Genomic DNA, 23,534 nt, shown 5'->3' with positions numbered 1-23,534 from the left:
TCTGCTGCACATTTGTAAACTCCTTCCCACAAGAAACACTGCAGCAGGTTTATATCATTTTAAATACGCAGTGTCTTTTAGTCTCTGGTGTACACAATAGCCTGTAGGAGCCCAGTGATAAAGCTTCCTATAATTGTCAAATTTCCTCCAGGCAGGCACCAATGTTTCCTCATGTGTTGCTAATGGTCTGTGGAATTAACACGGCTGTTTATTGCTGTGCTACGCAGAAGGAGAAGTGGCAGGCAGGCCTCTGACTAAACCTCCCCACTGCAGGCAAGGATCTGACAGCACGCTTTTACTGCACAATAACCAGAGGAAAGGCACCAAAACCATTTTTAACTCCTATATGGTCATTTACTTTTCAATACCCGTCTTTAAAATGAATTCAGAATGCTTTCTAATGGAGGGAACAGCTTCATTTTATGGTCAGGGGAACAGAGACAGAAAGGTAATGATTCTGCAATGACAGCAAAAGTGTGGTCTGCTAACATTTCCTGGCCTCGGATGAGAAGCTTATTGCAGAAGCAGGTCTCCAGCTTCTAGATTTGACCGTTAAATTGCAAAGACATCCATTTATCTGCCATTACGTTCTCTTGTTTTAGAGTAGAGCGGTACCTTTCAATGTAGAATCCAGACATTTCTCCCTGGGTAAAATATCTATGCATGCGTGTCTGCTCTTCCCAGCCAATCTGGATATATTGCTTGTTTTTACATATAAAAAACTTGCCACATTTTTAATGACAGCGTGTTTAGCGATGTGTAGCACTGAAGCGGACAGTCTTTATTTCAGGCAGCAACATATGGAAGCAGAGAAAAGCCATGTACCTGGATCAGCGCTAGTACTTTATCCTGTACAATAGTAGGGGGATTATTCTTGGGCGAGATGATTTTCACCAGAACACCATCGATGAAGTCACGGTTTGCCACTAAGACATGAAAGCGATGGCCACAGTTCTTCACACAGGTCTCCAACACCTACACACACACAAAAAATCATTCATTGTTGGGGCAAAGCTTGATCGCACACACAGCACCTAAGTGGCTGGTTTCTGATTTGGGTTTTTTCTTTATTATTTTAAAACTTTCGATGGAGAAATTTCAGAGGAGAAATTGTACTTTAACTCTTAATTCATCTTTTTTTCCTCTTTTTTAGCCAAACCCTTACTTTTCTGCACACACATTTAGATATATCTCACCCACCATTAACATACAGGGCACTTTTGTGATCTACCTTTGCCTGTTTTCAAAGTAAAAAAATAGAAAGTTTCCTCTTCAAAGCAGAACTGCCCAACCTGCACAGCTGAACAGCTAAGTACACAGCACCACATCAAGAGCCAGTAAGACAGAGGACATCCTGTCACAGTGAGGTATTATCATGCTGTGGCACCATCTTCCATGTACCTGGAGCACAGCTGGACCCGCTTGCTCTGAGCTATAAGCCATGTTTTAGAGCTGGGAATTCAGGTGAATGATCTTCACTCATTCAAAACACTCCCTTGTGAATGCTCTGACAGGTTATACTTTGACACGTTTTCCCCCTGCAACCTAGCTAGAGGCACCTTCCACTTGCCATTCAACTGCCACGGAAGAACAGCTGTTGATTTTTCTCTGAAGAACATGATTAGCATGGAGATAAATCCAATGTGCCACTTCTCCTTACAGCCATGCCTAATAACCACTAGCAACTCTGGATCTGAGGAGTCTGTAATTACTCTCCTACTTCAGCTACTTTCATCAGCCCTGATGACACAGACTCATCGCTGATGAATTTTGCTCTTCTCTGCACAATGGATAAGCTCATGGTTTGGTCTTTGGTAATCTGTCAAAATGACAACCCAGGATAGGAAATGGCAAGAAGACAGAAAGAACAGTCACGCTCCATCAGGGAGATGCAACAAGAGCTGTGTGAAAGAATCATACAGATCACCTACCCACAGCAGTGTAACTCCATCTACTTACTGTCACTCATTCCTCACGGAGCCCGCCCAGCACAGCGTGTCCAGTAGCGCGGCATTACCCAGGAAACTCCTGGCTAAAGCCATCACTAGGAAAGGTCACTGGCAAATTATCTCACACCTTAGCAGTGCACAGAATATAATTTGCACTTTATTGAGCAAAATTAGATCAGCATAAATTAATGTGAGGCTCCTACAGAGAGCCATTCACATGGGAAATCGTGCATCAGCTACTTATGAAGCTGAAAATATGGCAAGTTCATCATCCTCACTTGCAGATATGCCCACAGCTGTTGTCTTGGAACGGAGAAACAGTAGGATGCAGGGAAACAAGAATAAAACAAAAAGCCCCAAAGAGTACAGAGAGCCATTTGGGCTGCTTTAACTCTCCTCAGTCACTACTAGGGATGAATTAGAGCCCAGAAAAGAGCAGAACTCAATTGAGTTGGAAAAACGCTATGCAAAGCTGACCGTAACTCTTCCCCATGGAAGTGAGGAGACGACTGAGGAGAAGAAAAGGGCAGAATAGTCGCTGTTAAAGCAAATAGGGTGGGCATTCAAGAGAGCGTTAGGAAAAGCAAAATGGCAAAAACAAAGGGTTCTGCCCTTACAAGGCATTCCAGGCTGCCCCCACTCACCGTCAGCGCCAGCATGACCTCTCTGTAATTTTTGTTTCCATTCAGCCTCTTCTTCAGCGCCCGAATGGCATCCTTGGGACTGAAGGAAAAACACAGCATTTCTAAAAAGACAACTCAGACATTTACACACGCCAAGTACTGTGGGAGAAGGAATCATTTGCCATTTCCAGCTGGGCATAGGCACGTGTGTTAACTTCAGATAATTTGACTACAACCAAACTAGGGCCATGTAGAACTATGCGGGGAGACAAAGTATCACAGAAGTCAAGACCAGACCAATGCCCGAGGCCTCCCAAAAGGCGGGGTGCTGATCAAGCAGGGAAGATTGATAGGCACTCAGAAAAAGGCCCAGGGCATAAGATCAGTGATCAGTTCTCCTGCAAACTGCAAGCAGCACAGCTTTTATGCTGCTGAAGGAGACAAGTCCAAGTAGCTTTCTATTCAAATGGCTGAAATTAATAGCACTGCAGCACCGCAAAGAGATACAGCTGCTGAAAACAAGAACCCAGAGGTACAAACTCAGTACCCTCTCCCACCAGACATGTTTCACAGCAGCACTCCCACGCAGAGATCGACCCCAGGAAGTGCTGCACCATACAATGGTTTTCTGAAATGTCTGAGGAGCAGGAAAACAGAGCAACTCATTTGCAAACTGCATTCAAACAATGAGCATCTGCACTCAGACTCACTGCACCTCCTCACATGCTGAGCACGACTGGATGAAGATTGTGTTCCCGAACCTTTCAGAGTCTGCTGAAAGAGCACATACCCTTCTTCTGTCTCGTTGATAATGTCACAGATCTCCATGTTGAGTGTCCAGTCCTCACTCTGCAGAGAGCCATCTGTGGCCTTTTCTGTAAAGTAAAGAAAAACGAATCTTTTCACATCTTGCTGATTAGGTACTGTACTTCAATCCATCTTCAGTTACTCCGAGCTGAAACTACCCAGTTAAAGAAAGAAAGGAGAAAAAAGAAAGTCCCCAGTGACTGTAAGCAATGTCAAACCTTCCCCCCTGGTTTTAGGGATCAGCACAGAGGTTTTCAGACAGAATCAATTATCCCTCAAGCTCACTACCTTCAGCCCACAGAGATGGGCTGTTCTTTAAAGACTCCTGGGAGAGTAGGAAAATGTCAGCTAATTCCAATTTAAACTGCTCAGATGCTGCACTGTTGGCAAGTTACAAGGTAGGAAAACTTCCTCAAAATCAACATGACCTCCACCCTGTTTTAGCAGATAACACCTCCGCATGAATTGAGGGAGGAAAGATAGCAACTTGGAGACAGAATTCAAGGAAGTCCAGAATTTCAGTGTGAAAAGAACCACCAGCACGTGAAAACATTCAGCACATGACAGTTCAGGTCAGGATATTGCTCACAGGCAGCCCTTTTTGCACAGGACTCTCTCATTCCTGTACCACAGCTCCTCAATATCTGCTTACCAGAGGGCTGGGCATTGCTTCCCTTTGTCCCACGTCCCCGCTCTCCTCTCCGTGCCTGGGCTATGTACACATCCCCTAAGCAGGATTCACCCTCTTCCTGACTCCCAAATGCTCCCTCCTCACTGTGGGGGTGGCAGGTAAGTCACTCCGGCATCAGGAAGGATGACCTATAGCACTGTGACAGTGGCAGATGCCAACTGTTGGCAGTTTAATTTGCAGACGGCTGCAAGCATAGCATAACCATAACTTCACGTAGTCAGTTGACAAGAACTATTTCCTCCTTGGGATTTCCTCCTAAATCAATGCAGTTCTGTCTACAGTGCCTAGAACACCCCTAGAATTTTTCACACTTCTCCCTTGCAGCATTCAAACCCTTTATGCATTGATCTGCCCACATGCAGAAACATTACTGGGCTGAACATACAGTCTGTCACCAGAGAGCCCTAAAAAGGGGATCTTCCAGCCAAACGTGACCTTCTTCGCTAAATTAATCTAGGTTTTCCTATGGATCCCTCGTATACAACGTTGAAAGGCAATCAGGGTAAACAAAAGCATTTCTAAATGCAAAACAGACCAAGGAAAAATATTCTGAAAATTGTAAAGCAGGAACAAAAGCACGAGTACCATCTTCCCCAACTGTCCTTCTGTCTCCACATCAGACCCCAGTCTGTCCCCCAGAACAAAGCAAATTTTGTTTGAGAACGCCAGGCTCTGAGGACTTCACATATCCCTCTCTCTGTTTACCAACTGTGTTCTTCCCATTAACATTTCTATCACCCTGACTGAGGATTTAGATGCCACAGGCCATAATGATGGGACTTTATTTTGAGAAAGACTGCATGGCTGGGTAGTCGAGTGACTCGTCTACACCAGGATCAAGGCTAAAGCAGCTCCAGCAAGGACAGGAACTGTCTAAGTCTGAGACAAACCAGACAGCTACACAAAATCCAAGCAGAGAGTGCTGAAAAGAAGCCGTATGTCTGCACAATGGAGAGGACACTATGGGAAAGGAGACCACCCTTTGCAGTCCTTCCCATTCAGAGAGGCAGCGCTGCCAAGCATGGAGAGGCTGCACAGGGTCTCACCCACCAGGAAACAGTGGCCAGGAGGCTGCAAAGCTCCCTGTGGTGCCGCCTTCACCTCCGCGTCCCTTTCAGTCATCAGCACCACATGGTAGTGTTCCCTTCAACAACGAAAACTCTTTCTGCTTGAGAATGAACCTCAGCCCGACGCATGGCTTCCAAAATGCCCAGTAAATACTGGACAGGTTACTGAGTATCTTCCATTCTCTGCATTCAGGCTACCTTAGGCAGGGATTCTCTTAAGGAAGAGCACAGGCCGAGCTGTTTAATGTTTTCTGGTATACAGGAATTTATCTCTGAACACAGCAACTTGCAACAATCATTTCTGCAGTTGTATTTTGTTCTTGTACTGTACATAAGGCTTTATTGTTATAGAACGTGATCTGCCTTCACCTCCATAAAGTCCTTGTTGCTTAGGAAAACATTTTACTTAACATTAGAGAAAACTCCATAATATTCAGAGATATAAAAAAATCCACTACAGTTGCTCTGCTAGAGAAGGCGATCTCCAAAGCTGCAAAGGATTTATAAGCACAGTGCCGCAAAATGAGAGATCACACTTTAAATAGAGGGTATTCCTTAATCTGGGTGTATGATTTGTCTTCTTCATCTAAAACTAGATTAACAAATTTGTGTTCTTGACAGCATTTGGCATCAGGCAGCGACTTTGCAACATTCATGCTCTCTGGTTCTGCTATAACTTTTTATAAATGCTTATGGAGAATGCTGATCCCGCACAAATCTGCGCTGGCAGCCAGTTCGCTCACTGGTCTTGTAAGACTCATTTAGTTAAGGTTTATTGTGACAAAATATGCATACGGCACCACTCCACAGCTAAAAAATGCAGTATTTTGGAGACAGCAGAGTGCAGAGGTGCTGCTGTGGCACGGTATGGAGGGTGGCACAGGAATACTCGTCTGGCATCCCTAATAACCTCCCTCCTATTTCCCTCTGGGAGACACTGGGGAAACCCAAATCCTTTTTCTCCCACCAAGTTTGGTTACCCCTTTTTTATTTTAGCATTTCCGTTCTTTCATTGAATGTGAATGAGACTGTGTGGGTTTAAGACGTAACAGTTGTCTTTCTGAGAATCGGTTCTTTTCCCCTTGGGTAATTTTTAATTCGAATAAGAGCTGGAAGCTAATTTAGCCTCTTCTTCAGCAACAGAGAGCACACAAGCACTTGTCATCTGTAGTCGTTTGTCCTTTGTAGGGCGGGTGACCCAGATTTGCTGCTGCAGTGCTCTCTCGACTGTTAGAGAGGAGTTGAGCGGCTGCAGAGAAGGCCCGTGAGCTCGCGTGTGATTTGTTTGAAGAACAGTGTTCCACTGCAATGAGCTGAAAGCCTGAAGAGCTCTTCCAGAACCACAACGCAGCAGGTTGCAGTTCTGGATTTCTGCTGAAACAGCTCTGCCTGCACTTATCCATAAGAGAATCTCTGCCCGACATATCCAAAAATGCAGTACATTCAAAATACCCCATGATCTGCTCAGTATTTACTGGACTTATTGGAAGCTGTACACATCTCTGAGGCTCTTCCTCAAACAAGAGCTACGACTGACAAGATTAAACAGATTTGAGAAACAATCGCAGAGCTGTGAGGGAATGGCATGCAAATACCCTTTTAAAAAGTCACCTCAACCTCTTTCAAGCTCATTAAAAGGCATCTAAATGGCACCAGTTCACACGACGACTCTGGAGCATGACTGAAGGATTCCATAGTGACTAAGAAATGTTAAATTAGACAAGGAAAGAGGCAATGAGTAGGAGGTGCCTCCTGGCTCTCCCCTCGCTGAACCCAAGAGTTCATGGTACAGTTTAATTGCATAACCAAAGGGGCTGGCGGCTCCCAGCCCGGGTGCCAAGGGTGCCTTGCGCAGCTCTACAGACCCGAGAGCAGCTCCCAGCGCTGTGTTATTGCTGGGTTTGTCACTGCAGCGGGCACCGGGAGCCAGTGTCTCACACAGAGACAGGAGACAGCCAGGGAGAGTCTCCCTCAGAAACAAGATGCTCTCGGTTCCCACCACCTTTCCCAAATTAAAGCATAAATGTTCTGGTAGAAGGAAAGACAATCTGGCCCCCCACGCCTGACACGCTGCAGATTCCGGGCTCTGTATCCGCACACGCAAGCATTAGCTTGTCTCTAGGCTGCAAAGAAAAGGAGAAAAGGTGGTGCTATTTTTTCATTCACACCTTCCCTCTGAGAGCCAACTCTTGTGGCCACACCTCCATGCTCTGCCAAATGGCAATATCAGCATTTCCCTGCTTGCAATGAAATCACGTACACTTTAAGGCATCAAGAAGGCACTGCTCAGTAGCCTGAAGATTTCAGTGTAAACAGTCCCACTGCACACGCACCCAGCCAAGCCTCCTTCCAAGCAACCTGCTCCGACCACAGAGATCTTGCCACAAGGAAATCACGTCAGAGACGCCCATGTAACCACCACATAATAAACAGGCTGGGCAGGGCAGGACAGGAATGCTCTTTTAAAGGCAGGAAAAAACCCAGAACTTTTACCACCCATCTTGAACCCTGCTCAAAAGTCACCCAACAAAGAAACGCGAACACTAGTAGTCCTCGAGGAGCTGCTCCCACAGCCCTTCCCAGTCCTACCGCTTTCACTTCAAAGCTACCGTTCATTGTTGATGACACTTAATATTTGACTTTGTTCACACATGGTTGAGATAAACAGAACTCCTCAGCCTTCCCTGTTTCGCCTTTCCAATGCTCGTCACTGACCATCCTATTGAACTGCTGATGGAGACTGCCAGAAGGTTTTCATCAGGCCTGTGACTGCACAAGCTGAAGTCTGGATGCTATTTAATTCACACACCACATGCGATCTTACACAGCTGAGACTGAAATGCAGTCCGCTTGAGGCATGGAGAACTTCTACTGTTTTAGGGACATGGATCTGTTGGAGCGAGTCCAGAGGAGGCCATGAAGATGAGTAGAGGGCTGGAGCACCTCCCACACAGAGACAGGCTGAGAGAGTTGGGGTTGTTCACCCTGGAGAAGAGAAGGCTCCAGAGAGACCCTAGAGCAGCTTCCAGGACGGAGAGGGGCTCCAGGAAAGCTGGGGAAGGGCTCTTTATCAGGAAGTGCAGGGACAGGGTGAGAGGGAACAGTTTTAAGCTGAAAGAAGACATCGGGATTAGATTTTCGGAAGAAATGCGTTCCTGTGAGGGTGGGGAGGTACTGGCATAGGTTGCCTAGAGAAGCTGTGGCTGCCCCATCCCTGGAGGTGTTCCAGGCCAGGCTGGATGGAGCTTGGAGCAACCTGATCCAGAGGGAGGTGTCTCTGCCCAGGACAGGGGGTGGAACTGGATAGGCTTTAAGGTCCCTTCTAACCCAAACCATTCTATGATTCTATGACCGTAGCTGAATGATGACAGCAGGGACAACCAGGGTAAAAATCTCCCCAAAAGGTCTATCTATAAGTAACAACAAGTCACTGGTGCTGCTTAAAGTTCTTGGAAGAAAAGCCGAAAGTGGAAGTTAAATGCAGCACTGGCCAGAATTCCCATCAAATGAAAACGGGAGAACTGCACTAGCCTGACTGAACATCAGAATCTCGTGAATGAACAGATCTTTGTGTTCACAGAAATCCATTATCTCTCTTGGGACTTCTCCAAACATTGCTTCAGAGACTCTTGATTCATACGTTCAGGAAGAATTACGCACAAAAACTCTCCTGTTTATGCCAGCAGCACGCACACCAATGCACGATACTAGAGCGATCCAAAAGCAAGAGAGCTCCGATCCCACATTTCTCCCCTTCAACAGTGTTTGGTGTTCAAGCAGCATAAAACATGAGGGTTTTTTTTTTGCTTGGAAGTTTATAAGATTGTGGATCTTAGATCTTCGCCTTGCCTCTTAACAGTCCACCTGCCTACCAGCTGTGCTCCAACACTGAAGTTAGCAAATCAAACAGTCAGATGTGTTATATTTCACTCTGCATAATGTGTGACAGGGAGCAGAAGAAGCCACACAGTATCAGCAGGCTCTCCCTTCCATCCTGCTGGTCCCCCTCCCTTGGGCTCAGCAGAGCTCTCTCAGAAGCAAAGGCTATCAGCTGAGTTCAAAGGTAAAATGCTTTTAGATAATGGAAAAAGGTCTTCCAGGGGCAAAACCAAAGAGTTTTGCAAGACAACGCAAAACTCACGACAGCAATAACTCACAAGGGAAGATAAGCTACTGACCAAGACGGTACCACCTCCCTCCCTCTGAGCTGTAGCTCATAGAAGTGTTTTGCTTTAAACCACCATTATGTTTTCTGACTCCATGACCTGCACAGCACCATCAATAAGACCCAGAGAAAGACCATGCAGGGGCCACAGAAACATATCTCAGCTGTCTAGGCACAACGAAGGTAAGACTGAAGATCCTCAGCATTCACATGGCTGCTGAGTTCAAGACATCTCCCTCAGAAGACAGAGACACTGGAATAACACTTGGATACTCCTGGACCTAACAGTCTATTCTTGCTTTCTCCGCATTCACTTTTAGGAAGAATCACGTGCACTTAGACAGTATGGTAACCACAGGAGGGTTTTTCCTTTGTATCAAAACCCTGCTAATAAAAAATAAATGTGACTCATTCAAAATTCAAGATCAAAACTCAACTCTGAAGTGACTTACTCATAAAACCCTGCCAGTTCCTTTGTTAGAAAGCACAGCTCCAATTGCGTTTTTCAATTAGCCACCTCACTGCTCCAAGCCCTTTTTCTACATTCCTTATTTCACACTGCTCTGAAAATGCTGAGCTTCACACTTCCAAAGAAAAAGCCAGTCAGCTAGAACAAACGGGCTCAATCTGAACCACAAGGCATTACAGAGAAACGTGCTTTGGGTAGCACTGCTGAAGCACTGGCCATCCGCTTCGGCTGCTGGGATTTTTCAGTTGATTTTAGCTATGCTGACATCGAGACTCTTTGGGATGAAGCCATCTATCCTCCACTCACTGTTTTCCAAAGTTTCTGAGGCTGAATAAATGAATAACCAGAATTTAGAATGACTGTGGAGATTATGTTAAAATAACAAGAGAATCTGTGGGCATGCATATGTGCAATCATGAGTATTTAGCTCAAATGCTGTTTGAGGCACAGCAGTAAACTGAGGACCATCATTTTCTCCAGTTAACTTCCAGGTTTTCTCCTTTTTGAAGCTGCCAAGCTTATTCCAAGGTGCCTTCCAGATCACACTTACCTGCAATCACATAACACGCAATTACTGTGCCTTTTTAAAGACCACGCGGTATTCACAGTTATGCCACAACATCCCTGTGACACTATGGAAAACACACTACCCGACGTCTTTGCAAATTCAGCTCCTTGGAAGCTGGAAATCTTAGCTGATGAACCAAGCAGAGCTGCGCAGCAGTTTCAGAAAAAAAGCAAGGTGAATGGATTAATACATATTAAATATTAACAGCTGTACAACAAAGGAGACTTCGCTGTCATACTCAGACCAGAGTTTCCCCTGAACAAAAAGAAAACTGAAACAGAAATCCTTACAATGATACCAGAGTAGGCAAGAGAGCAGATCAGCCTAACTCACTTAGTTTATCACGTCTTGTAGGTCTCAGAGCATAAGCATGTTGTAAAATCTATTGTATTGTAAGGAAATGGCCCGACAGGGCAACCCAGCCCAGGTGGTTCCTGTACTCAGATGTCGTTCCATCTCAGGCACAAATAATGGTTTAGTCATGACCCTTAAAAGCTTTTGGAATCTGGATCCCAAGCAGCATGGGGGGTTTCTACACAATAAAGACTTTCATTACCAATCTTCTCACTGAAGTTCCCCCTTCAGCAGAAACTGGTGCTGCTGACAGCATGCTCCGCTGAATGACATGTATTGAAGCTACTCTCTTTCAAAACAGATGGCAGAAACAGACTACTGCTCCTTTAAAACAACGTGAAATCCCTCTGACTTCTTCATTCTACACAGCTTTAAAAACAAAGCACAAAACCCCGCCTTCCTCCGATACATGGCACACTCATTAAAGCCAGTGTGTCGACCGGTGTACTGTAAATAGCTGTCCTTCAGAGCTAGGTCACACGGCAGCGGCTGCGGCTCATCAAGCCATTTGCATGATTCAGAGGCGCCTTTCCCTAAAACTCAGCCTGCGCCACAGGTTTCTTCACCTCTTTCAGCAGTGACCTTGGCCGGATCCCCACCTCACGGCAAACCCATGATATTCAAAGCCCGGTGCTGCTTTAAGGTGACAAACAAGGCCCTGCTCGCATCAGAAGTCAACATGCTAAAGCCTTCAATCAGAAATGTCAAAGCAGTTTTAGAATATATGTCCTGTACGAATTGATTTTAAGGGATTTGAGTGGAGATGTTTACCGTGTGATTTACCGCAGGGGAGCGACAAATCAATGTTCCTTTCTGACATGTCACATCTCATGACAGACCGTCCCCCCGCACTGTTGCATCGGTGGAGATGATGGCTTGCCCGTGATCTACTGGGCACCACTTCCAGCACCCCAACATTATTACACTCCGTGGCCATCATTCTTGTCTAGATGAGAGACGTGAAAGCAAAACGAAAATCTTCCAGGTGACAAACTATTCTCCCATGGATTTGCCTTTTCTGAATCAGACTGCAACTGCTATGACTTGTTCATACGACTCCATACGGGAGAACTTATCAGCACAGCGCTGTTTAAACAGGTCACTGCGTTAGGATGGTGACCCAAATCTCCTCCTCTGACCACAGCCGGCACTGTACACCAAATCACACTGACATTTAGTCATTTCCATAGACAGAACTTGGATTGCTGCTTCCTACTTGCCAAAGTGTTTTTATATTGTTTTAATTTCTCCAAGGAATTCTTATGACTCGGGGGGACGACTGCCTTGTTCTTTAACTGGGGCTACCAGTTCCTTAACTGAGCATCTCAGGCATTAAAACACTGACACACTGGATGAATAACATCTGTTCACCACACCAGAAACACAAAACTTCTTAATAGCTGAGTTTTGGGCTTTCCTCCACCCAAAAATATCCCAGAGGAAGAAACTAGCTGAAGCAGCTGAACAAACAATCTTTTTCCAAACACCCCTCAGTAGCAGAGCTTTTCTCACCAGAAAGACAACTGATTTAGTAGTGGACAGGTATAGCTGGAATTGATGATCTCAAAGGACTTTTCCAAACTAGTGATTCTGTGATTCGCAGAGACAAACCCAAAATTCCAAAGAAGCTCTTAAACACAGGCCTAATATACGTGGATTTGTCCAAGTGCCAAAAAACAACTGCTAAAAAAAATCCCCAAACTGAGTAGACTCCATTTGTTTTGTCAGCCTTAATTTACAAACCTTACAGTAACTACTGATTTCTCAACTTCTTTGTAATCAAGTACGCCAAAAGGCTGTATTACAGTGGGTTTGTTGTTTCTAAGTCACACAGAACACTGCTATGACAGTTCCTTAAATAAACTGTTGCAAATGGCTTTTTAAAAGATCTCCCAAAAAGCAGAAAACCCATACCATAATGAAAAGCAGAAGAATGTCTTTGACCAGTAAGATAATACCTAGTGGTAAGATACTACCAGAGAGAAGGTAATATTCAGCAGATGCACGTGCAGTTTTACCATCCAGAACTGCAGACAGAGTTGCATTACAACCCGATATCCCAGCTGCACAGAACGTTGCAAGCCATGTCAAGAGCAGCAAGGGGCCCTACCTGTGACTGCCTGCGCCGCGCAGGACCCCACCAGCACCCAGCGATTCCAGGTGAGACTAAAAAAACACCTTTATGAAAAGTTACGGATGATCAGCGTGTCAGTGAGCTATATTTGAAATCTATCAGCTCTTGATGGCTAATTTTGTACTACATGAGTAAAGCAAGTTCTAATAACTCACTTGGGACTTCACTCCAGTACTTACAAGCTACGTGCTTTTCATATTCATAAAACAAAACTAATTGCCTTTCATGGATGAAATGTTGCAAGAATTTTTAATCCACATCAGCTGCAAACTCTAAAACCTCATCCCCGTATATTTAAAGCTCCCCCTCCCACCCACTCACTCACAACATGTTGTTTGCTGCAAACAAACTGTGAGGCAAAGATAATCCATCAGGCTCCCACATTGGTATTATTTATATTACTTTTTTTACAGGTTACTCCTAAAGTCAATTGCCCACATTCTCACATGCTTAAAATAAACCAAAAACACCAATTACACTTAGCGAAGGGGGGGAAAAGGCAAAAATCTTTCATTCCTACAAAGAAAGCAGTTACAAGAACAAGTTTATTCCTTCACTGCCGCATGCTACAGGAGATTTGTAAGGAAATGTTCGTGTATGATAATTAAAGTGTGTCATGAACGGAAGAATCTAAGTCTTCCAGTAGACTATTCCGTGTGCACGTTCCCACACCCAGCTCTCCTATTCATCTACAATCATGAAGGCGAGAGCTACGTCTGCTGGAAAACCATTATCTCAATGCAGAAGGGAACGAGACAGTCGGGAGCCTGCAGCTTTCAAGGGCTGACAGCTCACGTTTTCTAGTGTGAAATGCTTCCGTTTGCTTTTCCATTTTGCGGTCCTCCCTCACACTGCTCTACGAGATGACAGCAGGCCTGTGCAAGAGGCAGCTAGCTCTGATCCCATCCAAACTCTCCAATGCCTCCGCAGCTTGAAGATCAGCGTCTGGAACACACTAAACGTTTTCACCACAGGAAGAGGGGAGAGCTGGCTCCTCTTCTACGAGGGAATAGGAACCACTTTTGCCAAGGCTGCTGTCATTGAAGGGCTTCACTGCCAGCTGCCCATTCCAACAAACCGAGCTTGCTACGCCTGCAAAAGCTTAGCGGCTAAACACTTCCAAGTGATCTTCTCAGGAAACCTGAGTGGAAATCAGGCAACAATAACAAGACATGCGTGCAATTCCACCGTGTGCAGGCTGAGAAATGCAGATTTCTTGGTCTCTAATAACCCTATTAAAAATCCTGCTCCATTTCTACAGCCCCGATTCTCACATGCTGCTGCTTTAGGTAAGCCTGGAAAAGCCTGATACAGAGAAAATAGAAATACCAGAAGTTTAGATCGAGTATGCAAATGCCTACTTCTGAGACCATCATTTTAATTTCCCTATAAGTCCCCATTCACGAGCTTCTGTTATCCAGTCATACAACCTTGTAAGTTTTGTAAGGCAGGAACTGTCCCAATCCACTTCACATTCCACTGCAATCCCTATATTACACAACACTATTAGTGCCGTAAAATTACAAACAAAGTAGATGTACCAGGGGACTGCAGCACAGGTCTGGAAAATAACTACACTGGTCCTTGGACAGTTCAGATTCCAATGAGAACACAGATTTTGAGCGTGTCATACAAACAGCTCAGCTTATTTACCATGTGCAGCAGAGAAGCAAATCCTTGCAGATGAAAAGGGCTGATCCAGTGCGTTCTGAAATCCACAGAGCATGGATGGGAAGGTAACTTTTCCAGAGCGAACATATATGATCTTCTGGAATGTACAGAGAACCAGCTCTCTGGGTCTTTGCTGCTTACAGCTCGTTAATGAACAACACAGGAGAAGTCACGAGTACCGAATAACAAATATGAAGCCTATTGAAGCCTTTTGGCAGTGTGACATTTATACATGTTAGTGTCACTGCTCCTGCTTGGGAAAGCAACAAGTACCAGCAATGGCACTAGCCCTGCTTGCTGGTGGCTTCACGAGCTCCGGCTGAGGTTACCCTCTCCAAGGCGTTCCATTATATTTCTAGGTGAATCAAAGCTTTCTCGACTCCTTTTGGGTTTTATGTTCACGCACACTGCGCACATTCTTCCCCAGAGCCAAGCAGCAGCTTCCTAAGCAACCAACAAGAACATAATGATGCCTTTTATGAAAGACTGCCTTTCAGAGGTGCAGAGCTTGCCCGAGCAAGACTGCACTGTTTCAGCTCTCTCCTGGTGACGACCAACAGCTTGGAGATGATGCTGCCAGCCAGCATGCAAACTAAGGTTTGCTTTAAGGGATGCTACATGTGAAATACCCCATTACCTTCAGCACGACCGAAGGCCAAGACCCATTAAGGAACGTGGCTGGAAGAGGAATTTTTCATTACTTGCTGGCTCCAAGACACTGGCATCGATGGGGATTTCAAAGGCAGTTTTAATTATAGCAGGTAAAACACAAACACGATCAAGCAGCAGTGTCAGAAAACCACCAGAACTGAACGCTGACCCATTCGGGTTGTTTGCTGAACTTTAATCACTTTCCAAGTCTGACAGCTGCTCAAACTTAATTGCTCATTATGCTTGTAAATAAAAACTGATCTCACTCTCTGATTAGCCAACCATCTTATAGTTGCCATAACAACTTCTTGTCTAATAAGTGATTTCAGATTTAGCATTATTTGTACTAGCAGAGAATTTCACAAAGGTCTGAGATCGCTCTTTTCACTGAAATACCCTTCTAATTAGAACCAAAACTCAGTAGAGAAAGGGCAGCTCAAAGATAATGAAAAAACAACCTATTTATTACAAGAGCTTAAACATAAGATAAGGAAACCTCCCTGTCAATCCTCTTATTATCACATCTATACCCCATACCGGCCGCTCAGAACACCAGACAGTGGTCAGGTAATACATGGAGACCGCTTTCAACATTCACTCCAGATGAAATATTCCAGTAAAGTTTGCATGTTTTCTCCCTAGTCTTAAATTAGGAACCAATTAACTGGTTAAATTCCTTAAGACGCTGGTGAACTTTCTGGTGAACGCTGAGGAGTTAAGGTTCTCGATGGCATCATATAAAGAGGGAGAAAGGTTTGGGCTGGGCCCAACAGACATCCCTTACACCAACATTTAGTTGGCAAGGTGGGGTTGGGCTGACAGTTGGACTGGACGATCTTAGAGGTCTTTTCCAATCTTATGATTCTATTAACTGCAATGGAAGCTGTTTTGGAAGGAAGAGTTACAATAAATTATCTCATCTCTGGATCACCTCAGTCAAAAACTTACTTCAGGCTTGACTTTTTGGACAGAACTACTAATTAAAGCCTTACAGGATGTCTGGGAAAAATATCTGTATTTTCTGTAAGTATCTGATTATCACAGGTTAAGGAAAATGCCTCTGTTAAAACACATGGATGTGTGTGTTAGTCTGAGAAGACAGAGTGGTGGGGAAATGTGGAATACCGCTAGCCTATGGGTCTAGTACAGCACAAAGACCTTCCAGAATCTGCTGGCAAAGCTGCAGAAGCTTGCAATTTATTTAATCAGCTCAAGATAGCTTTCCGTGTGTACAGGTAAGGAAGGATATCCATTTCCTTTCAAAGGGAAAATAAATACAGAAAACTCTATTTGAGACAAAAACTAGAGTTTAAAAAGTCACTAAATACCAGATTTTAAAAAGGGGCTTTTTCTGCATTTAATCAGCTATGCAAGAAATGTGATATTTTTGTTATTTAGGTCAAATACAAAGCTGCTCACACTTTTTGCAACAGATGAAGACCACAAAAATACCAAGGATACAACATGTCCGAGTTAACAATATCCTCAACATTCCTCACCACATTTGGGATGCAATAAAGTCTTTCTCGCCTTAAGAATCCAACGCTCTGCTAAGATCATGGGGTTCACACACAATTTATGACACCACTCTGTGCCTTCACTTTGTGTACGCTTCTTTTGATCTGAATTTGAACAGAGAATTCCTTCCCAAAGTAATCTAACCCAGAAGGCTTCCGAGGACAAGCTGGGGAACAGACTGGCTCCCTCTCAACAAACAAGCACGCTTACCAGCCCACCAAAATCTCCAACAGGTTTCTCCTGAATACCTACTTGGTTTTGAGTCTCCTGATGCTCCCTAGTATCGCCTTGCAAACACTAAACTGCCAAAGGGTTTCTGTCAACTCAGAGATACAAAAGCATGAGTAAACAGCCTGCACAGAGGTGTGCCAGGCATTGCCCAAACACAGACAGGGGAGATAAATACACAAGTTCATCTTCCTCCCTAATCTTTGATTTGAAATGAGTTTCTACCTTATTGGAACCCACCTTATAACTCTGGCTGGTACAGAACAATCACAGAGCATATATTTAAATTGAAAGACAGTGCTGCTGATAGCAGACTGGTTAAATTATTTGCATCTCCCCTTCTTGAGCAACGGGAAGAGCACCTACAGATTGGAAGATCTGGCTCCGTGAGTTAGGTAAAGACATGTTTACCTGTAACAGAGAACCTGCTCCTAAGGGAAGAGAGACCAGGCTTTAGATCAGCATCTTTTATGCTTAAGAATCATCAATTTTAAGAGCTCTTTCCCATTGACGATAACAGAAATAAATGAGCAATCCCATTGGGGAGAGCTGTCAGCAGAATGACTAAGCACATAAAAAGCCTGTCTCTCCTAGACAGGATTTTTATACTCGGCAACAAGTTTCTTTTAGGTAGAAAACTAGTAACTCCTGGGCAGGTGCAACTGAGAGAAGGAACTCTAGAGTTCTGGCTAATGTGTGCAGAACTGTCACACCAGACACGGGGAGAGAACAGTGTTCTGCAGGCTGGCCTCTCGGGTCACTTCCTAACATCTTGGGCTCTTAAAACTTTGCTTTCTCCTCTGTGTTCTCCAAACATTAATGCTTTTTATCACCAATGGATAGCACAAATTCTGAAACTGAAACACAGTGTGTAGTTATGTACCCCAGAGTCAAATAGGAAACACCAGGCGAGGGAAGAGATCACCAGGCCAGCCCTGAACACCAGTCCTGCTGTGCCAGGCCAAGTCCCATGAAAAATCAGCTCCTGAAAATACTGCTGGTGTTCCCTCATGACCATTATCAGTGAGGATAATAATGGCAAATGCCTTGCTCACCTTCAAAGAATGGTCAATTAAAAACCCAATGTAGCTTAGGAAATCAAAGGAGAGTTTGACTAATTCAAAACTGGTCTTAATTCAACTAAGAAAAAACACAGTACTGCTTTTTTTTGGTGAAAATTGTTCTGGATATAACATGAAATCCATTGGAAGGGTCCGTGAGGATTTGCTGTCTGTGTTTATAGTCAAGCATATTTTAAACAGGCAGTTTAAAAATCTGCCGAGTGCGTGAACAGAGCAGCATCAACAGGAACGAGGTTGTCCTCACGCTGCAACCTCTCTCACATAAATTCATATTAGAAGCATATGGAATATACATCGAACTGTGCTGCGCTGGAAGAGATAAAACTGCATTACTCAAAAATATATGCTATAATACCTTCATGAACTACAATCTGCTTTTGTGCCTATAAAATAAATCCAGCCTTAGAAACCTAGTATTAAATGGTATTACACTAATTATCCAGCTCCACACATGTATGTAGTTCCTCCAAGTTGCCAGATTCATGACTCAGTATTTATTTGCTCCTCTAAAAGCAAAGATACCCATTTCCATATTTCATGGAGATTTTCCTTACAACATAATCCATTGTCATGAAAGGGAAGCAGATCCAAATAATCTTAAAAAACTAAAAGCATTTTATCAGACTCTCTTTCGCACGCCTCACACGCTTCTGTATAAAATAGTGTGGGGTATATTTTTAACAACCGAGCAACTACAGGAGTACCTCTAAAAGTACTTGGACTCTGAAGAAAGTACTCCTTGTATCCTTTTCTCTGCATGGAAAGACAAAATTCATCTTTTTAATATAGCATAAGCTGTGGGAATCTGACAGCAAGAAAAGTTAGTGCTGCCTTGTAGTGAGAAAAGCTTCCCTTAGAGCAGGGCATGACACTTCAGTGGTTATGGGGAAATGCAAAGGAGTTTTTATTTTATTATAATGCAATTAATGAAAAGAGAGATGAGTCAGACTCCAACAGCACGCTGCAAACACGTCATTTTATTGGTACCAGATCCTAGGATTACGGTGTGCCCTTTAAAGACTGCCTTCTGGCACTGGGAAAAGGTTTCTCTCCAAAAAAAGTGTTTTCCTTACAGCAAAGTAGCAAGTTCACTTTGAAGGGAACTTAGGCAAATTGTGTATGCGGACAAGAACAATAAAAAGGTGTTTATATGCCTCCCAACCGGAGGCATTTTCTCATTAAAAAAAAAGAGAGGGGGAACAAAACAGCAGCCTTGGAAACAGACTCTGGCCAGTGTATTTATTATCAATTTAGCAGCCTTGAATGGAAACTGCAAGTGCTTCGATAAAAATCAATTGAAAAGCTGTCTGCCTTACTGTTCCTTCAATAAAGTGCCTCCGCATCTTTTGCTGAAAACTTGTTTTTGTAGCCTCCTTCAACAATACTCTGTATTAAATCACCTTAGTGTTCCTCCTCCAAAAACAGACTCCAAGGCAAGTGCCTGGATCCACAACCCTTATTCAAACCTCCCTTCATCAACAGGGACCAGGGATGCAAACCAGCACTGCCTGACCAACGCTCCCAGCCATGCAAGGCCCCTGAATTCCTTCTGCATCGTTAAAAATTAACTTTTGGGTCTCTGTGCATTTAATTTGGGTGCTGGACCTCTCTCCCTGGAGGTCTTTGGCTGCGAGTCAAGCAGGATCAGCTGAGTTCAGCAGTACTGAGCCCTGACCAGAGCCCTTACCCAAACAGACCCCACCGCTCCCATCCATTGCCCCGTGCGGAGCCCATTTCATACCTCACTGCCCTGATCCAGCCCTTCACAACCGAGGGAGCTGGGGGAGGCCAGCAGCAAGACTTGGTCTGGATTTAAACAAATAAACACTCTCCAGAGGATAAAAGCACTACAAAACGTGTCTGGTTTTCCTGCGTCCTCATGTGGAAGCCACATAGCCTTTTCTAAATAAGCAGAATGAGCAGAAAAAGTCACCGGTACACCACATTCTTGTAATTCAATCAGCTTTGATCATCTAAGATGTTTTCGCTAACCTGCGGTAAGGGTATTTGTTCTCATAACCTTGAATAGAATGGTGACACTTTAAAGATGGCTCCCTTTAACAAAGAACAATAAAAACACAATTTATGGCAGGATGTTGGATCTCAAGGCAAATCCCCGCTACTGTAAATTGCAGCTTTTCCCCTAGGCCAGCCCCTCTCCCAACAGCAAGCATCCTGCCTTCCTCATTTTACCACACATCTTCCTGGATTCTTCCTCCTCTCTGGTCAGAGGTATTCTTCTGAACAGCCCCCTAAGTGCCCACTCTATCATATTTCCAGAGAGGTTTGCAATTAGTAGCCACAGTGCTATTTTACACAGTTTTGTTATGGGACCACTGGAAAACCAGTGGAGGTCACTCATACAAGCCAGTCCAAAAATCAGGTAGCTTTCAGCGACGAGGAACCCAGCACCCATTTAAACTGGCACTTGAGATGCAGGAGACTCTATCCATCTCCATTACAAATCCTCTGAGCTCATCCTAGCGTTACTTTCCTACATTAAGCAAAAGAGTTAACATAAAAAGCCTGTCTGGCTTCAGACATGATCCAGATAAAGAGAAGGAGAAAAGAGAAAATCCCTCATATGATTTCTCTCAGCTCTCCCCAAACCTTCTCTGACACTGGTGTTCTTTCAGAGCTGGCATTTATCTGAAGACAATGTCTGGCTCTAATTAAATCTTCACTTTGGGCCTCTCACTACAAGAAGGACACTGAGGGGCTGGAGTGGGTCTCAGAGAAGGGCAATGAAGACGGTGAAGGGGCTGGAGAACAGGGTTATGAGAAGCAGCTGAGGGACCTGGGACTGTTTAGCCTCGAAAAAAGGAGGCTGAGGGGAGACCTCATCACTGTCTACAACTGCCTGACTGGACTCAATGATCTCAAAGGTCTTTTCCAACGAAATGATTCTATGATTCACATGAACCACTGCTATTTCCTGGCAGAGAACACACGTTCTTGGTGCGCTGATGGACCTACAGGATTTTCTGCGCTTCTCCCTTATGGTGAGTGTTAGGCCTTGCTTGAAAACATCACAACTGTGTTCAACACAATATGTTTAAACAGAAACAAAAAGTCATTCAGTTTCCTTTAAAGAACGAAGAGAAACATAAGTGAAAATTATATTCCACAAGCTTATTGAAAAAACAAACTGTGGAAACACTGGGCAAATAGCACCGTCTTAGAACAAGGCATGCTTTTGTTTCGTTGTTGTCTCACAAAGGAATAGCTGGCAGTGATGGGAGAGGCAGAACAGTTTTTTCTTCCAAAATAAAACCTGCAGCTATGTATGCATGAAAAAACATTCTTAATGCACGCTGAATTTTGCATTAAGGGAAGTTGCATTACAAGCCCCTCACACGCACCTGACCTCAGCTGATGAAAGCAGCTCCCTCACAGTTTTGTGCTTGAAGCCTTGAAGTTGGCAGCAACTGCTCATTCGAAGAGAGTGAGGGCACGTAAGAGACCCAGAGTCAGAAAGGCAGCATAAATTCTACTTTTCTAGCCTTCTTATGCTCCAAACAATTCTTAAGCCTTAAGGAAGCCCCTTTAAACCACTTACTGACACTAAAAGAATCTGACAATTAATAGATGAGAAATTATTGCCTTCCCCTAACATTTCAGAAGCTTGTCCAGGCAGCAAAGCAGCCAGCTGTCCCAGCAGATGTGGTCAGATGGCCAAACACAACAAAGCAAATTCACTTTAAAATCATGTTTAACTTCCACCATTCTCGTTATTATCCTTCAACTCTGAGCACTTCTCTCCCTAAGTAGAAGAAATAAACACCCCAGATGGCTAAAGAAAAACAGCAAGCTATACATATGCTCCACACAGTCTGACAAAGCAAGAGTCCAGCCATTTTCAAAGCACAGTGTGAGACTTAAGGGCCTTTTACCTCAACAAGGGGCTCTGCATGTCCTTTAAAGGAACTTCTGGGGTTTGAGGCCACAACCAGCCACTCTGCAAACTTCAAACTTTAATTTCCAAAGACACAAGGCTTCCGTCATTCCATGCATTGATGTAGATTAGCTACAGACTAGACTAGGCGTAGCTGTACTTTACCCTATAGGTAACCCCAAATAAGGCGTGAGAATTACTGCTGCTTATGAAACAAATCAAGGAAGCCAAGAGCATGGTTTCACTGGAGAAGAACGCAAGCATGAGTGCACTCTACGGAACACTACCTAGGCTTCTGGGACCACACACCAGTGCCCCACACTGCAGGAACCCGAGCTGTTGTCCTTTCCCATCGTAATGTGAGAGATCTTGTATTTCCTTAAGGCCTAAGAGAAGAAAGCAGGAGGCAATGACAGCCCATTGAGCTGAGGGCAAGTTATCAAACTCAGCAGAAGTGGCGCCCGGGTTTCCTCTGCAGCCCTGGCTGTGGCAACCCAGACCGAAACCAGATTGACCACAGTTGAAAGCCAACATGCCTGTGGGAGGGAGAAGACACAGCAATCCAGGAAGGCCTTGGCAGGCCACACAGTGAAAGCACAGTCAAAATAACCTGCCTAATGTCACCAAAGCATTAGTAAAACCACAATTCAAGCTCTGGGCTGAAAACGGAGCACGTCCTTGTACCTCTAAACCACATCACACTGCCTGCAGATGTACAGGTCCAGAGCGGTATCAACACTTTGAGGAAAAGGCGGCTGAACAACAGGGCTGTTCTGTGACAAAGTGCTCACAGGCAGGAGAAGGGACTGGAGGACGCAACAACTTTCTTTCACTCATCCACCATCTTGAAGTGGAGTCAATCTTTCCTTGTGGCAAACAGCCTGTGCGATACTCCCATACTTCCACGGCCCTCTGCAGCCCACAGAGTCCTCCACCTACTGACCCCCAGAGACACCTACTAGGGTCTACAAGCACCTACCAGCTTCAAAAGCCTCCATCACCTCCACAGCCCTCAGCTCTGAAACCCCTGCTACCCCCAGAGTCTCTCCTGTTCCTCCAGAGCACCCACCAGCCCCATAGAGAGCTCACCACCCCCACAGCACCTCCAGAGCCCTTCACAACCCCAGAGATCTCCAGTAAACCCCACAGCCCCTGAGGGCTCTCACAGACACACCTCACACACACACACACCCCCCTCACCAACCCCAGAGCCCCCCATTAAATCCCAGAGCCCCTCATAACCCCCAGAATCCCCCATTAACCCCCAGAGCCCCCCACTAAATCCCAGAGCTCCCCATTAACCCCTAGAAACCCCCACAACCCTCAGAGCCCCTTATTAACCTCCAACCCGCCCCCCATCAGGCCTAGGGCCCCATTTATCTCTAGAGCCCCCCACTAACCCCTGGAGCCCTCCACTAAACCCCAGGATCCCCTATTAACCCCAGTGCACCCCATAACCCCAGAGCTCCCCATTAATCCCAGAGCCCCACATTAACCCCCAGAACCCTCCACTAAATCCCAGAGCCCCCCATAACCCCCAGGGTCCCCGCAGCCCCCGCCGTACCGAGGCTCTGCCCCACTGGGGTGCTGAACGGGTTCCCCAGCAGAAACTCCATCTTGGGATGACAACAAACAGCGCCCCAGGCCCTCCCCGCACCGCCC

At 44.9% G+C, this 23,534-nt stretch overlaps 1 protein-coding gene across 3 annotated transcripts in view; it reads right to left on the bottom strand.

The window, feature by feature from the left end:
- The window catches only part of TOM1L2 (target of myb1 like 2 membrane trafficking protein), a 55,507-nt gene extending 31,973 nt beyond the window's left edge, over nucleotides 1-23,534 (bottom strand). For all 3 annotated transcript variants that reach the window (XM_054080475.1, XM_054080477.1, XM_054080478.1), the window contains exons 1-4: nucleotides 23,437-23,534; nucleotides 3,363-3,447; nucleotides 2,594-2,672; nucleotides 826-975 (exon numbers count right to left, since the gene is read on the bottom strand). In XM_054080475.1, coding sequence (XP_053936450.1) covers nucleotides 826-975; nucleotides 2,594-2,672; nucleotides 3,363-3,447; nucleotides 23,437-23,488 — 366 coding nt within the window. In that variant the 5' untranslated portion in view covers nucleotides 23,489-23,534. The remainder of the gene's footprint in view (nucleotides 1-825; nucleotides 976-2,593; nucleotides 2,673-3,362; nucleotides 3,448-23,436) is intronic.

The sequence above is a fragment of the Cuculus canorus genome, chromosome 15 (genome assembly GCF_017976375.1).
Source record: "Cuculus canorus isolate bCucCan1 chromosome 15, bCucCan1.pri, whole genome shotgun sequence".
NCBI classification, from domain to species: Eukaryota; Metazoa; Chordata; class Aves; order Cuculiformes; family Cuculidae; genus Cuculus; species Cuculus canorus.
The sequence above is the reverse complement of the archived record's forward strand: the minus strand, read 5'-3'. Positions and strand labels throughout refer to the sequence as shown.